Here is a 16106-nt window from a genome sequence, read left to right as displayed (position 1 = left end):
CAGCTTTGATTTTGAAATTATTGGCTGAGTGATTTCAGCACTGTCTGCCGTTTGTTTGTCTGTCATTCAAAACTATGGTGTTGGTAGTACTGAAATGACAGATGTCATAAAAATTCTAAATTTGTTGGCAAAATTACGCACGAACAATAAAAACTTCAGAATAAAACGCGACAGAAATGCTAGTGTATCGTACAGAACGAGTATCCCGTCAGCTGCCAATTAAATAGGAAAACGGGAAGCAGATTCTTCAAAATTTATCAAAGATAACCGACCCCCCGAGACATGTATTGTTTACAGTGTTTGATTCCCGTACGTATTTACTAAAGTGCATGTTTCGAGATCGCAAAGAAAATACTAATTCCGTTCAATTTTCCAAAGGTACTACTACTTCCAAAGCCCAACAATCCAGCTTCACAACAGACGCACGTTCTGTTCATCGTCTTATACCTAATCGGATTCTTCCTGGAACGAAAACCATGTCCGATCTGTAGTTTGGTATTTCTGACGGCAGTGTTCCTAGTATGTTACAGTGGTGTTGGAAATTGTTTATTTTGGGGCAATTGCGAAGGACACATCTGCGAGAATGGATAGTGAATTGTTTTAATTAATTCGGATTGAATCCGTGTTTGTGAACTCAATATATGCGTGTGGTTATAATGAATATTTATCAGAACAGAATAATATTAAAATTTGTAATCTTAAATCGGTAAGGTCGTAAATTTTCAGTGATGCTCCAATGACTAATCATTGAAGAATGAGTTTTTTTTTTCGTTTGATGTTTGCATTTATTATTTGAAATAAATTTGCTCTATTGATTTTAGTTCGACGCATATAGTCCCATACATGTGTCGTCTGTCGTCGATAAGATATATAATTTTGTCCAAGATGTTCAGCTAAACTGTACACCAATGCAATGGTGTATTACTGAACATAAATTCGGTTAAAATTAAGAACTTGACTGTTAATGCTTTTTCTTTTAAAGTTAACGTACTTTGAGTTACCAAAAATTTGTAGACGCACCAAATTCCTTTTTTTTAGAACAAAAAAAGGAAAATCCTAATGTTATGAATTATGCATATAAAAAATGGTAAACAAAAATCTTTCTCACGTTTTACACTGTGGTATAATATTTGTGCCCAAGCCAATTAAAAGTAGCGGTAGTTTACTAAGTCCATCAAATCGATTAATTGTAGTTATCGAATTTTAAATGTAAACAGTTTGACCTTGTCTAAACTTTATGGGTTTGGATGTGTGAACCATTCCAGGGTTAGGTAAAAAAAGTTTCACCTAATGCTCCGTACTCCACGGATTTGTATCTCAAAGATTTGTAATAGTGAAGCATGACCTATATTTGGAAATTTTTTTCCAAAATTTCCAAAAAATTGCCAAAATTTTCCAAAAGCTGCAAACGTCCAAAAACCAGATTTTTCCACCATTTCGAACAGTTTTGGCAACTCCTGAACTCAGCGTTGCGTCTTAGCTGACTCTTGATTATTTCTTGACACTATCAGCTTTCAAATGAAGTCGAGCATGATTAATTTGAAAGATGAGAGGGCTAAAACACAAGGCTGAGCTTTGGAGTTGCCAAAACCGTTCGAAATGATGGAAAAATTCATTTTTTTTAAGTTCGGAGTTTTTGGAAATTAATTTTTTGAATTTTTTTTCCAAAAATAGACCCTGAGTGAGAGTAGTGAGAGTTATATGAACGGACCAAATTCACCCAATTTATATTACTCATTCCACATGCAATGTCCGTATTTCTATACAAAACAAAGACTTAATAACGAGAACATCGCATATGGAACAATTCGTACTGATAACGGTGATACGATTACTTTTTCAATTTCTCACACTGTAATCTTGTGCTACATAATATTCCAACGTTTAATTGTCATGTAAAGCGGATTAGTTTAAAGGCATCACAAACATTAGGGTCTAGAAAATGTCAGTAAAAATGGTGAACTCTGAACTTTGTAACTCATTAGTCAAGAATTTTAATTCATAAAATTCTCAAAACATCTGAAAATTCATAAAAAATCGCCCTTGAAATTCTTCGAACATATCTTTGGAATTTGAAGAATTTTCTCTGTGACGAATTATCAGAATTTTCAGTGTTAAAATTAAGAATAACACGACTAACTGAACCTTTTTAATTTTCAATAAATTCCACAAGTATCACTCAACTCCAGTATTTAGTTATGTGTTTTAAGACTTTGAAGGACTAGATTCACCTTAGAACAAAGGCACAAATGGCGCAACAACATATTTTCACCAAATCTAGTTCTTTGAAGCCAAGTGAATATTGAACAGGAAAAGGTCAGGCATCACTTGATCTGAAACTGAAATTCTAGTCGCAATTAAAATATCTTAGTCTGAGCTGAACTGACCTAAATTTATCTGAAATCTGAAATAAAACGTAATTCAGGTAAATCAAGTCAGTTTTCAGGTATACCTGAAAAAATCGCACATATTTACCTGAAATCTTCATTTTTATTGGTCTCAGATTTCAGGTAAATTCAGGTCAAGTAAAAATTTTCAATTCAGGTTCAGTTAACCAGATTCAGGTAATCTGAGCGTCAAGTTTCAGTTGGACCTGACCGGTTCCGATCCTTTAAAAGAGAAAATTGAAGTGTCTAAGATAATTTTCTTGGATATAAGTCCTATGTGCATTCTACATGTACTGTACATTGCATTAAAAATCTATCAAAAAAATTAAAGAAAAATCCAAAAGCGTTGTAACCAAATTATCTCATGTTTTCTAGATTTTTCTACACTTTCCTAAATTGTTCTAAAATTTTTTTTTTAATAAATTGAGAAAAACATTGGAAAATTTGAGAAAACTGAGAAACTGGTATCTTAAAAAAAAGTCCCTTCTAAATACTGAATAAAAAATGTTTGTTAATCCATTACTCGTGTTATGTCTTAATTTTAGTAAATCACTAAAACATACCATTCTATGAAGCTCAAACAAAATGTATCCAACGATTTCATCCATTGCGCAACAAACGTATTAGACAATCATCGAGCTAATCTAACTGGAAAAACCTTTTTCCCAATAAAATGCCAAACCGACTTTCCAATACCTTCACTTCAAAGCTCTAGGAGAGAATAAAGTTCCAACTACGGTCAAACTGTTTCCATTTAATATTGAATTTTTGATTATATTTTGCAATTAAACCTAAAACATTTAGTGCTTTTAAATTGCTCCTGTAAATATTTTAAAATAATAAAAAGAAAACTCAACGAAAAACTAGTGTTATAAGTTACAAATCAAAACACGATGATAATAAATTTAATTATTGTTACGAATCGATTGATAATAAAATGAAATTAATACGATAAAATATCACCGAGTTTTGCTACAAATTTTAATTTGGCCTGGTTTGTTCTGATGGAAGAATATATATAGAGTTACAGTCAACGACATCATCTGCAGTGGACGTACACATGAAATGGAGATTTATGTACTTTTTGGATGATTAGACCTTGAATGGAGTTATCGTAATTTCTTATCGTTTTCGAATCTCATGTTATCTCCTCTGCCAACTAGTGCCGTATTCGTGCTAAGTGTGAATTATTTGGTGTATAAAAGGAATTGTATCGAAAGAAAAGCTATGTCGCTTGTATACCTGATAATTTTCATTACCACTTTCAACCGTTTTCACTTATTTAGTTCAGAGTGCAAAACTTTCATTTCCTATAAACGTTAAAACTAAAATATGCATATAAGACAGTTGCTTCGAAACCATATTATACAAAATAATAGTCAAAGTTTCTGTGACACAGGTTGGCAATATAATTCTATTTTGTATGGCTTCAGAACGCTGTTGCATATTTTAAACTGTTAAATTCACCGACTCAGTTGAATATGAATCGCGGTTCCTTAAACATAGATATTGTCAGTCGAAGACAGTTGCCTGTCGATTACAAATACGGAGGTTCTGTAATTTGTAATGAAAATGAAATACCTTTGCGCAATGTGTGATCAATCCGGGGTGTATACAGCGCTGTGCTTTTTGTTATTAATAAATGTGGCGCATGAAGCTCATGCTATCACTAAATACTTAAGAAGCAATGAAATTTGTAGTGCTAATAACGGAAAAAGGATTTATTTGGAACTAGGCGACAAAGGGGTCCTAAAAGCCACAAATATCACCACTCCAATTTTTACGAACAACGTAAGTCAATTTTGTCGCAATTTTCAATTTACATTGAAAACATCAGGTTCGCTGAGTCAACATTTTTATTATTCATGAGAGAAAGTAATTGGATTAAATTAACATACGTGCTTAGACGTTTATATTGATTTTTTACTTTTCATACCAATATGCCATTGGCATTGGGTTTCTAGTGCAAGTGAAATTATTACGAAGAGTGGGTTTATGGTTTAGTGATTTACTCTAACCATTATTTAGGCACGTTTCCTGCCTTGTTGCGTCGGAAATCTCGTGGGAAATTACAATGCTCGTTATTTGAGAAAGAACTGTAGTTCAGACTTTAGGTTAATCTTTCTTCTGTGGCGTCAAATAGATGTATGTCTGACCTGCAAAATATTGCGAGAGTCAAAGCTCTGCAGTTTTAGAGGTCAAGCCAAGAGGGTCCTTCGATATTTTTCAGTGGGTCGCATTTGTTCCAAAACTTTACACCATTATTTCCGGTTCCGGCGGATGGTCGTCGTTCACCCTGTTACCAGGCACTACTTTTAAGATAGCTTTTTAATTTTTTTTCCAACTTTCACATATTTTTCCACAAAAATTTTATGGAAAAATGTCGGAAAATGAGAGAAATGCTAACCGAAAGAGAACCGAAAGATCGAGGTGTCCCTGTTGTTTTATGGCCTGTTTTTACGTTTTTAGGCTTTGAATGGAATTTAATTCACTAAAATAGGCCCTGGTTTAAGTATATACGCTTTTGTCACCTTTGCCTTCGGCTGTTTTACCAACAAAAGGTCGAACACAAGCAATACAACAATAAATCTAAAGCAAGAACTATAAAGCCCCAATAATCACTGGTCACTAAAATTCAATGAGAAGGAATGCTGATGAGTTACCTACTTAAGACTTGATGACTAGTTATTCCCGTCAATTATTACCTGACAGTTTGATTACATGAATTATTGAGAAATTTTACTTAGGAGAAATTCATGATTAACCGTTTCTAACAAAGGTTTTAATTCACCTTTTTCAGAAAACTTCGAAGAATGACACGAATCAAGCATTGATTCAGTTTCAATGTACTTTAGATGTCGTCACATGTCCATCCTGTATTATAAAAGTGGAAATCCGGTGCGTCTCTATGATTAAGATAATTTCTTTCTTTTAATTTACTTTAATCCAATCCCTATGATTAACCATATTCAGTTCAATGAACTTTTCACGAAGTTGTAACGCAATGGATCCCAATTTTGCCTGCAAGTGTGACTATTTACACCTATCCGAACCACCATACGAAGCATCTGGAAAAGTAATTTGTGGTCAGCCTAACCATTACGCCACAAGAACGCGAACCCTATCGATAAAGTATTTTTATCGGACGAATAATAACAATGTCTTCGAATTGACCTACACTTCTGAAAGTACATTCAAATGTCATGTGTGCCAAATATCAAATTTTTAAATTTATAATATCAAAGGAAACCAAGAGGAAATTGCTGGAACTTTGAATCAATCGAATTTCAATCCGTTTGAGCAACCTACCAATTCTATCCACACATTGTCATCGCCATTTTTCCCAGCTTTATATCCTAGAGACTATGCAACTGAACATTCCATTCATTGCAATGTAGGGAATAATGGAACAGACGAAAAATGTCGTATCCGCGTTATTTTCACAGATTTCCAGATTGCTCTAGACTCTACTCTCGAAGTACGTATCACTTCCGGATGATTTAAGCAGTGTAAATCGTTTAACAATTTACTACTTCACAATAGATCCAAGATTACAATGGTGAACAACTTGATGTATTCACTGGGACCCTTTTTCGACCACCGATACTTATTAGTCATGGACCGACTTTGCTGTTGCGCTTCAATGCTAATGGAGCATCCGGCATGGGATACCGAGCGCTAGTACATTTTTTGACAGAATCACAGGCAAATAACGCTCAAATACAGCCAGATACAGATTGTGGTGGACATGTTGAAATGATGGGTGGTGCTATTACCATGATGAAGATGGTGTCTAACGACAGTCTACCGCGACTATACGATTGTATTTGGTTGATCCGGCCACCCATTATTTATTCCCATTTGAAAACACACATTTCGTTAAGAGTGGAATCATTCGATAAGATGGGTAGCTTATTGTAGTGACTAGTAATATGCTTCGCTAATCATGCCATGAAATGATCATGAAATGATTCAGAGTCTGTTGGAAGCTATACATTATATCATTATGTCACTTACATTTAGTTGCCAAAGGCGCTTGAAGGCTATACTATCCATATAACAGACAATTCGTCGAGATAAAAATATATTTTGCCTAGGATCCAAGTCAATTCTTACAATAAAACAAGGAATGACTTCTGATCGCCCAGATATGGAAACCGTAATATCATCACATCAGTCAACTTCTTTACCAGCAAAAACATTTCTTGTACCGATCACATCCGGATTTTATGTTAGTCTTCGTGGTGCGTTTAGCCACGAGTCTGTGCTGGCTTTGGTCTATACTACGTTCAGTTACATGAGTTAGTTGTTACATACGATACACTAGCATAACGTAACCATTTTTGTCATTCAGACTGTTACGTGGGTTCAGAGTTTCTTTGTCAAAATCACCGTTGTATTCCTGTTCAGTTACAATGCGGTAATTCTAATCGCATTTTTCGATCTTGGAGGATGTTTATTGATTTTTGTGATGTTTCACAGATGGATTCGACCATTGTGGTGACAAATCTGACGAACCTGATTCATGCATAATGGGTAATTGCAAATCTGCAATGTCTCTCAAGGAATATGATTAAACTCAATGGAAACTTTAATTTGTAGAACTATCGAACGAAGACTATGATCGGAAATGGTATTCCCATACACCAAATTATTATTTTCCGAAAATAGAAAGGTATCCAGACCTGAAAACTGCTACCATTGTGTTTTTTGCTAGCAGTTTAGGTAATAGAAAATCAGCCTTTTTCTGAGGAAATATACCCAACCCAGTTCCTTCTACTTCAAAGGACTTATTGGATTGATATCAGCTCTGGTCGTCTTGCTATATAGAACCAGTACAAGAGTAAGACATCAACGGGAACTACAAAACCATCTTCAGACGATTAGTGAACTTTTAGGTGACAATTAGCAGATCCAAATGTACATCACAAATTAAGTATTTATTTCTCCAAAGACAATACATCGCGTCAAGAAGAAATCGCTCCGGAAACACCACCGCCATATGAGCCATACGGTCCACCCAGTTATGATGAAATTATCAAGGGAGTAATGGATGATCAGATGAATAAAAAGGAAGCTCGTAGAAAATCTTGCAGGCGGAAAAGTAAAGGTCGATCAACAAATCCTAAGTTCGATTCGATTAGTTACGTCATTTTCCATTTGAGATACAAAATACTTCTTTCAAAGCACTTCGAATCCTAATTATGAGCTCAACACACATTCGGAAGTCATTCTACCTCCAGAAACTCCGACATCATCAACGGGATTGCTACCAAGTGCAAGCGCATCTCCGAATCCAGAGCATTATCCACATCCAATGAATTCGGACACATATTTAAGTCGACTTGAGGGCGAATTAATTGCAGCATGCATATTGGGTACGGTCTCTTTTTTATTGCTTATAAAGTGCAAGTGTGTCTGGCATTCATTAACTAATTAAATTGTAGACGTTTGTTTACAGAGAATGCAACGGAAAATCAGAATCCAAACTCGAACGAATATCAGACACGGTGTGTCGCCCAGAATACGACAAATCAACAGAGTTCGAACGAGCCGACCGGGTAAGGACTGGTTCCTAATTTAAGTTTGATTTAAACTAGGCATCGAGAAATTGCGCTACTAGCAAACGTCTAACACTGTCGAACATTTTTAAATTTCTTCGTCTATTATCTTAAACGAAATCCAAAGCGAGCTGAGGGTTTCCATAGCACACTCTATCGCACAACAGTCATGAAGTGTTATTCGAAAATAATTCAACAGTTTTATATTCTGACCAATTCTGTGCGCCTGTCCTATATTAAAATTGATTGTGCAAGAAAGACGTAAGTACAAAAATTTTTACTATTTCAGAAACCAATCCATACAATTGGTTGGTAACACTTGGCTATGTCTGTTTATTATATTGGGGTTAGTTATATTTGGTCTTCATTCAATATTTATAAAATTAATTTGTTCAGAATATTCTGAATATTTAAGATTGAATTGAATTGATTTAAACAGCGACGTCTGTAATTTTGATGATCAAACCGATCCGACAATTTACATAAGCGATAATTTTACTTATTTCAATCAAAACATTGAATTATTTTCGTTTGTTTCGTTACGTATACATTATTACCAGACCGATAATATTCTTCTGTACAATGAATGTAGAGATACCATGTTCATTACAGTCCAACATTTTATGATCTCCTGTTAAAATACAGAATAATTTGTGCAAAAACGACGTGACGGCCAACCTATACACATCTTTCTTGTTCGTTCGATTTTTATTGTCACAAAATTATTTTCCTATCATTGTGTCCAGAGCGAATTCACAAAATTCAAAAATACCGCACTAATGATAAAAATTTCGTTCCACTCGTCGGTCGTTCAGGATACAAATTGAAAAAAAAAGAGTCCGCAACTTGCTGTCGTAACAAAAATAAAGATTCTGTTCATGGCCGAAAATATTACGCTAAGCTTTTACGTCAAGAAATTTTTACTTTTTTTTTATTTAAATGGTCAAAATTCAGCGATCTTTTTCTATTGAATGAGCTTTTAAGCAGACACGTCATAACACAGCAACGGCACCAAAACAAATCTTATTTAACAGCGTCTTTAAATTAAGTCAAAAATCTGTGACATAATTTCCAGATAGGCATTTAAATAACATCGTCGTTGCATCCATATGACATAATCCCCAGTAACTGAAGTTGAACAAATTTTTGAATGTGGGACACGAAATTTAAACGCAACGTTATATTATACCAGTAACTCATAACATCGGTGTAGTGTTGATGATAATTTTTATTTTTATTTTAGCGGCAAAAAGTCATTCAAACAATCACCAGACCGTGTATACATTCGATGCGCAAACTTTGCTGTAAGCCGCGTAATGTAAAATGTTGTAGGAACTTGATTCGAATTCTATGAATTCTTTGGTTATAATTTCGTACATATTTCGCATTGTTGTGTGTAATTTTTCACTGGGCTAACTATACAATTTTCTTCATTTTCACTGAAGCAATTAATTGAACACAGACAATGTTCAAGTTGAAAAGTACATACTCGTTTTTCTAACGAGAGAAATTTTTGTTATTTTGTACTTGGAAAGCTACCACATTTCGTTACCACACTACTTTTTACTAGGAAACCAGAAACATCGACAGTTATTGGAATGGAATGTACCGAGACATTCGTATAGATTAGGTGGAAAAACGTTGGTACAATTTGGAAATGTCTACAAATAGGAACCCTCTGGGCTCCGAGGTTTCAAAAAATTATGAGCAGGGGTTTTCGGCAAATTCTAGATCAAAGGATAAATAATCCAAATGTGTTCTTGAATATCTGCAACATTCTCCGAAGAAATTGTTTGTGATAATCAAAAAAGTACAAAATTGTGTACACGTCCACCTTATGTTCCTATCTGAGTACCGTTGTTGTACCAAACAATTTATTTTATGAACAGGAACGCATGGATACAAAAATTTAAAAAATTTATGGCCTGAATGTTCTTCCCAGTCTACTACCGAATTTCCGAATTAATATCACAACCACCGGATTGCCTTTGATCTTACACTATTATTTATCATCTCCAAAATCTCATTACTTAATCTCATTACTCGGGTGCACTTCAAAATTTACTAGAAAAAGATGTATTGTTCGGTTCAGTCTAAAGTGGGTAAATGTTCATATTCTTGCAATAGAAGCACATCTTTCTCATCGAAATTAACGATAACTATTTCGTAAAATCGTACTGGTTTTCCAAAAGAAAAGTGATGTGATTGACAGCAATGTACACTGAAGTACACGTACCGTAATTTATAAATTGAACGTACACCATTAACCAACCGTACTTTCGGAATTTCTCATTTTTATGAACTCCCTCGCCAGCGCATGCTACTGACGAAGCAAGTCCTATCACAAGAAAATTGTTTCTATCAAAGCCGGAGCAACCGTCTTGTAACATTTATGGAATCCAATCACTGAAATAGAGAACACAGACCGATTTAGTATATTCAACTTTCCGTTGAACAAAGAGCTGACGACAAATATTGTATAATTACGTTATATTTGATTATGCTATGCGGATGACTACCATAAAATTTATGTGTAACAATTTTATAAATGTGAACTATTCCTAAAAGTTCTTCTACCCTGATAATTACGTAAAAAATTGGATGCAACATTGACCGGGCTCGCAAATAGAACAGAAATTTCGAATGAAAGGAATTTCAACAATTCGGTTTTTCCACCTTGCTGTAAATATGTGCTCCTATTAATTGTATATTTGAAATGCCAAGAAAAGTATGGCGCAATCGGATTCACTAAAATGGGGTAATTCCGATCATAATGAAAAGTGGTATATCTTGGTTGTTGTTTGAGTTTACACAGCGAATTAACCGGATAATTAAGATTTATCATTGGAGCTACATTAAGTAATAGGTACAGCACTTCATTTTGTAAATGAATTTTGGTCATTAAATTCAGGTGAATTCGAAGCTCACAAATGTTTGAGCCTCAGCTATAATAGCATCATTTCAAGTCCGTTTATCCATAATTTCATCTGTGGTAAATATTTAAACAGTCATATTGACACACATTTTATTAACCTACCTGGTCTGAGATCCAGGACGTCCAGGACACACTTCTGCTAGAGAAGAAAATGGTTTAAAATTGTTGATCGCCTTTTTTGAGTCAAAACATTTCTTTTGTATCACATTCCAATAACATTCTATCAAAGCTATGGCAGCTATGGGAGGTATGCATGGAATGGAAACAAAATTGTTCGCAATGAGATAAAATGCTGAGCTCTTGATAGTGGCGTATTTGAAATGCCAAGAAAAGTATGGAAACAATGTGCCATAAAACTTCATGAAATGTTATGAATGCGATAAATACAACGGAAATTTTTCGTTAAAGACGTTTCGCCAGCAATCTTATTAACGAAATATCTAGATTTTCTTGGGCATTGCATTTTTTCAAGTTTCTCCTTTTCTAAGGACGTTCAACCAATCGGAAATAGCAGGTCAACTTATTCCAATATTCGAAGCAGACTCGATAGAAAATTTTCGAGATGACACTGCAATGGAAACTTCCTCCGTTTTGTGTCCATCAATTGTAACAGGTCTTTCCTCAAATAATTGTGCATATGCATAGTTTCAATATAAAATTCATTTACGATTTACAGAAATTGGTTCTCCGCGAGATCTATCACAACAACATTTATGGAATGAGAGGGTTCGGGTTCGTAGACTATGGCTGAATTTCAATTATGACGAATCGGGTGAGGTATCGGACAGTTCTTTTCAAGAGATTAACTGTTTGCGGACGAATATGCTATCCGTTAGCGACGACGTAGATAAAAGATAAGATACGGCTTATGCAGTAAAACTTATGTTAAAAGTATTGTAGTAGTAGATGTTGCATCAATCTCTTTCCTAACAAGAAATAATAATTTCGATTAGCGATGATAATGCTTTCCGTCTGTGAATAAAAGGTTATGATTGCGAATATGCAAAGTTTTAGTAAATTTGAAGACATATATATGTAGATAAAGAAAAGTCAATGTAATCCAAATAAATAATATAACAAAAATTGCTCGTTGTGCTGTTTCTACCAGAAAATCATTTAATTTAAGGCTTTTTCTGCTCCAAATCTGGAAAATAGTGATTGCATGAGGACAAGAAGTATTCTTTGGTCGGACTGAAAATGGTTTCATGAAAAATACAATCTTCAAGTTCCTGTTGTAAACGTAATGTCCAGACATTAACCGACAAGATGTTTATACAAAAATATTTCCGATGTGTATGCACCTACCGATAAACACTCATGTCTGTAGCCCATAGAAATAAAACATTTCTTTTCTAGCAGATTTATACTACCTACGTTTCTGAAGTCTTATTATTTCTGTGTAAATATCGTGGTTATAAAGACAGTAACAAAAAATGAAACTAACAACAACTCTCTTTCAACTGACGATAAATAAACTTTGCATTGATAAATCGCGCCCAACTTGTACATCCCGCATAAAAATGATTCGTACATTCATACCGATTCTCGGTTCCTGGTAATTAAAAGTGAAAACGTTGATTCTCGTCTGTGGGAAAAAAAACCACTTACCAACATCGAACTCACATGCTTTGTTTTTAAAGTAAAATCGAAATGATGAAAATGAATTAAAATGGCGAACGCTCCTCTATTATGCCTCCGAGACCGGAACAATCGTCATTATACTGTTTCGCATACAGTATTTTGTCATCTCAAGCATTCTGTGCGCCTAGTAAAATTTCGTTCCATTTCTCATTGTCATGGAACAGACAGAAAACCTGTCACGCGCATTGCCGTCACACTACGTCAATGTAAAACAACTTATATGCAGGTTTTTCGTCGGCTGGAAATGTTATCAAAAAGCACAATTTTTGTTCTTTAGAGGCTATGCTTAAATTCAACGAAATATTGTGTAACTGTAACAGTTGCTCAGCTTAGCGCTACTCACTTCCTCAACCAAGGAAATTCGTAATGAAACAAACAACCTTTACTGGAATGCAAGTATGGTAAGTAAGTTACGAGTCTAAAATATATGTGTTAGGGCTATCCAACAAAAGGATGTTAGTTGCGACGAAACGAATTAAATTGCAAATCGTTCGAATTTAACAAGTTAACGGTGGTACCAAAAAATTTATTATTTGAACAGGGATTCAGAAGCTGCTGAAATGTGAACAAAAATCGTTGCCATGCAATAATAATGATATCTGGTATTATAAAATGTTCCAAGACGTCGCTCGAGGCCTCGATCGGGGAATTCGTTGTGTACAGTTTACCTATTTTGTTGATAGTAACACATTCTACAGTCGTGATAACAAACCAACCAATTGAATTTCATACTTTTTATTAGGTACATTCGATTTTTTACTAAGATCATACGGAATGCATACCATATTTCAGATTGATTACTCAAAAAATAAACAAAAATTGCAATTAAAATAACCGAAAGATAAATCAGAGAAATACCCACTTTTACAACAAAAAAGTTGCTTTTCGGGTTGTATCGAGTCGAAAGTATACTCGCTTAGAGTATTCGATCAGGCAGTCATAAACGATGCGATTCGTTTCGATATAAATTATTGAAATTACGAAAAGAAATTCATTAAAATAATGTTCACTCTATGCACTCTTGTTAGATTAAGTCGAGAGTTGACCGAATTGACACTTAGTGACTTTTTTATGTTTACATATAAGTCGGTTCATGATGGAGAGATTTGTCGTTGTAACAGCTTGAGGTAAGTTTCCCCGTAATTTTTCAATGCGAACTTTTGGATGCCGATTATTTGGTAATAATACAACATTTGAATAAAAGGTTGTTTTTCCATTCGTTAAGTGAGCCCATTTTGTAGGTGAAAGACTTGCTATTCTGTATTAATTTTCAAGCGCCTGAGATACAACCTGAGTCATTCTCATATTTACAACACAAACTGCATTTTATACTGTGCGACTGTTACGTTCCTTCAAAACATTGAAAAAGAAGAGATAGAAATGTGTTGCGTTGGTATACGACGGATACATTACACACCATGCGACACTACACAGTAAAAAATACTCTTTTTATATACCTCTAACAGAGTTATCGAAGCCTGGTATTTCATCGAGAAAATGTTGATTCGATTCCTTTGTTCGTGATGAGTTGGGATTTATTCGAATTTGTTCCGTCTGGAAAGTAGAGTGGAATACGATTTTGATTACCGCTAACGTGAAGCGCATAAAGAGTGTGAGTTTTAAATTTACCATTGCATTTGTTCGTACTTTATCGAACATATCTCTAACTTATAATCAATCCATGAGTTAATCGCTTATAGATGAAGGTAATGATGAAGGATTGGGAGCACTTATCGTTTTAATAGTACTGCGAATAGATAAAAGAGAATGTGCGTGAGCAGCTCTCATCTGCAATTCGAAAAAACCGTCGGGTACTTCTTAGTGTTCCTATTCACTAACATTAGTATTAGCAATGCCCTTCTCGCTTTTCTGCTATTCTGTTACCACGATGTGTAAATATATTTTAGGGAAATTAAATAAACTGTTTTATGGATGTGGTGGAACAAGAAGGAGAATTTAAGACGTTTAATGCGAGTGTTTAGTTCAACCTTAGGAAGCGGGCAAATGCTATGCAGTCCTGGTAGGAATGGTGTGTAAATATTGTTAGTTGGATGGTGGTGTGAACAGTTCCGAACTTCTTTTTATAGAGCCGCTCACGCCGTTGCGATTTCGGAAGGAAATTATATATCCACAATATTGCAAACATGGCATAACTATCTGTGTTTTGGTCTAAACCGTTTAATGGATGGAATGGAAAGGAAAAGGACTAAAAATAATATCCTGTTCCCGTACAATAGGAAGTTGAATCTCTATGTATTGAAACCTATACAATCATCTGCCTGTAAGTGTGACCAAACATTATTCTGAATCCCTATGATTTCGGTGTGAAAATGATATTTTTGTTGATGGCATAACGGACATTTTGATTACGATTGAACGTTGACTCAGAGTGGACATTAGCAAAGTATGAATTCCCGATAAATCGGTGTAAAAAATGTTCATAATAAACATTTCTCGCTATAAACCGAAGACACATCACATTCAGAACGTATGGGGAAGTATATTCAACTTTTTTCAATGTTTATGCTTGCCGCATACGGCTGTGTGAAATTTTATTCCCAAGTTGTGTTTCGTTTAATTCCAATAGCATTTTAAAGTTTTTCGGTATGGTCGATTTTTTGCTTGACATAAGCGTTTGGTACGCCGTAAAATAATGTGAACGATCTAGACTGGAGAAATGATGGTTTCACCAGTGGGTCTACAACATTGTCCCAATCACTATTAGAAATTATAATCGCACATCAAATGGAATAATGTTTTTGTGTCGTCTGGGACAACACTGACATCATATTTCAGAACACAAGTTTTTCGCATTGTTTAGTTAGTAGTCCCAGCCTTATGATAAAGTTGCACTCCTCTTCCTATCAACGAAGTCGAATAAGAATCGTAACAGCGAATTTCAATATGCAAACACTGTGGAAACACTCAGTACCCTATTTTATTTGATGGTGCTTGCCGCACTTGAACGAAAAAGTATCTTCTCTTCAGTTATGATTTTCTATTCGTAAAGTTCATTTCAGACGGTTCTGTTGCTGGGTTGAGATGTGAGTGACATGCAGGTAGTAAACACAATAATTATCAAACTGACCATTGTATTGGTTTTTACTTTTTGCATTCAGCAAAGCGAATTATAAATCGCTAAAGAAAACTTAACTATAAACACAACAGCTACTTTAAACGCTGCCGTGCGACGGAACGAACGTACACATGACATTTTATACGTAGACTTTCTGATATTCTGATCCCCTATGATAAATACAAAAATTTAGGTATAAAGCCGGTTCGGTGTTGGTTGTGGTGGTTTCGAACTGTGCAAATCCGGTTTTTTCATTCAACTATCTAAAATAAATCAAAGTTATGCTTTCTTGATGATTTTGTGACAATGTCTCTCTTCTCTAAGATGTTAAACAGTTTTAAAACAAAATGATTCTTTCCGGTGCCATTCGCACTTATCGGAATGTTTTGTAGAGAAGTTACTGATTACTAAAAATTAATGATTTTTATGGGTGTTGGGACTACTTTAGTTACAGGCTTGTTCAAGTAAAATGAAAATGGAGTAAGTGAAGATTGTCTGACATATTC

At 34.8% G+C, this 16106-nt stretch overlaps 2 protein-coding genes across 5 annotated transcripts; both read left to right on the top strand.

Annotated features, from left to right (window-relative positions):
- The first annotated feature begins 92 nt into the window (after nucleotides 1-92).
- Nucleotides 93-1092, top strand: LOC119078202 (bladder cancer-associated protein). The gene is made up of 2 exons (XM_037185668.1): nucleotides 93-309; nucleotides 379-1092. Exons 1-2 carry the CDS (start codon nucleotides 283-285, stop codon nucleotides 589-591), a joined length of 240 nt encoding a protein of 79 aa, XP_037041563.1. The 5' UTR covers nucleotides 93-282; the 3' UTR covers nucleotides 592-1092.
- A 2758-nt stretch (nucleotides 1093-3850) lies between these two features.
- Nucleotides 3851-11966, top strand: LOC119075855. 4 transcript variants are annotated; one of them, XR_005087488.1, is made up of 15 exons: nucleotides 3851-4178; nucleotides 5188-5285; nucleotides 5361-5575; nucleotides 5633-5865; nucleotides 5931-6294; nucleotides 6485-6688; nucleotides 6742-6807; nucleotides 6870-6923; nucleotides 6990-7112; nucleotides 7175-7285; nucleotides 7342-7516; nucleotides 7575-7765; nucleotides 7835-7948; nucleotides 11372-11496; nucleotides 11560-11698. XR_005087488.1 is itself a non-coding variant. In XM_037182411.1 (15 exons), the coding sequence occupies exons 1-15, from the start codon at nucleotides 3954-3956 to the stop codon at nucleotides 11739-11741; spliced, it is 2466 nt and encodes an 821-aa protein (XP_037038306.1). In that variant the 5' UTR covers nucleotides 3853-3953; the 3' UTR covers nucleotides 11742-11966. The 4 variants fall into 4 exon arrangements, 3 of the variants coding, with proteins under 3 accessions (XP_037038322.1, XP_037038315.1, XP_037038306.1); XM_037182411.1 differs by having other exon boundaries at nucleotides 3853-4178; nucleotides 7849-7948; nucleotides 11560-11966; XM_037182427.1 differs by lacking the exons at nucleotides 11372-11496; nucleotides 11560-11698 and adding an exon at nucleotides 9519-11364 and having other exon boundaries at nucleotides 7849-7948.
- Nucleotides 11967-16106: the final 4140 nt, after the last annotated feature.

The sequence above is a fragment of the Bradysia coprophila genome, chromosome III (assembly GCF_014529535.1).
Source record: "Bradysia coprophila strain Holo2 chromosome III, BU_Bcop_v1, whole genome shotgun sequence".
NCBI classification, from domain to species: Eukaryota; Metazoa; Arthropoda; class Insecta; order Diptera; family Sciaridae; genus Bradysia; species Bradysia coprophila.
This window is presented reverse-complemented; position numbering and strand designations above follow the sequence as displayed.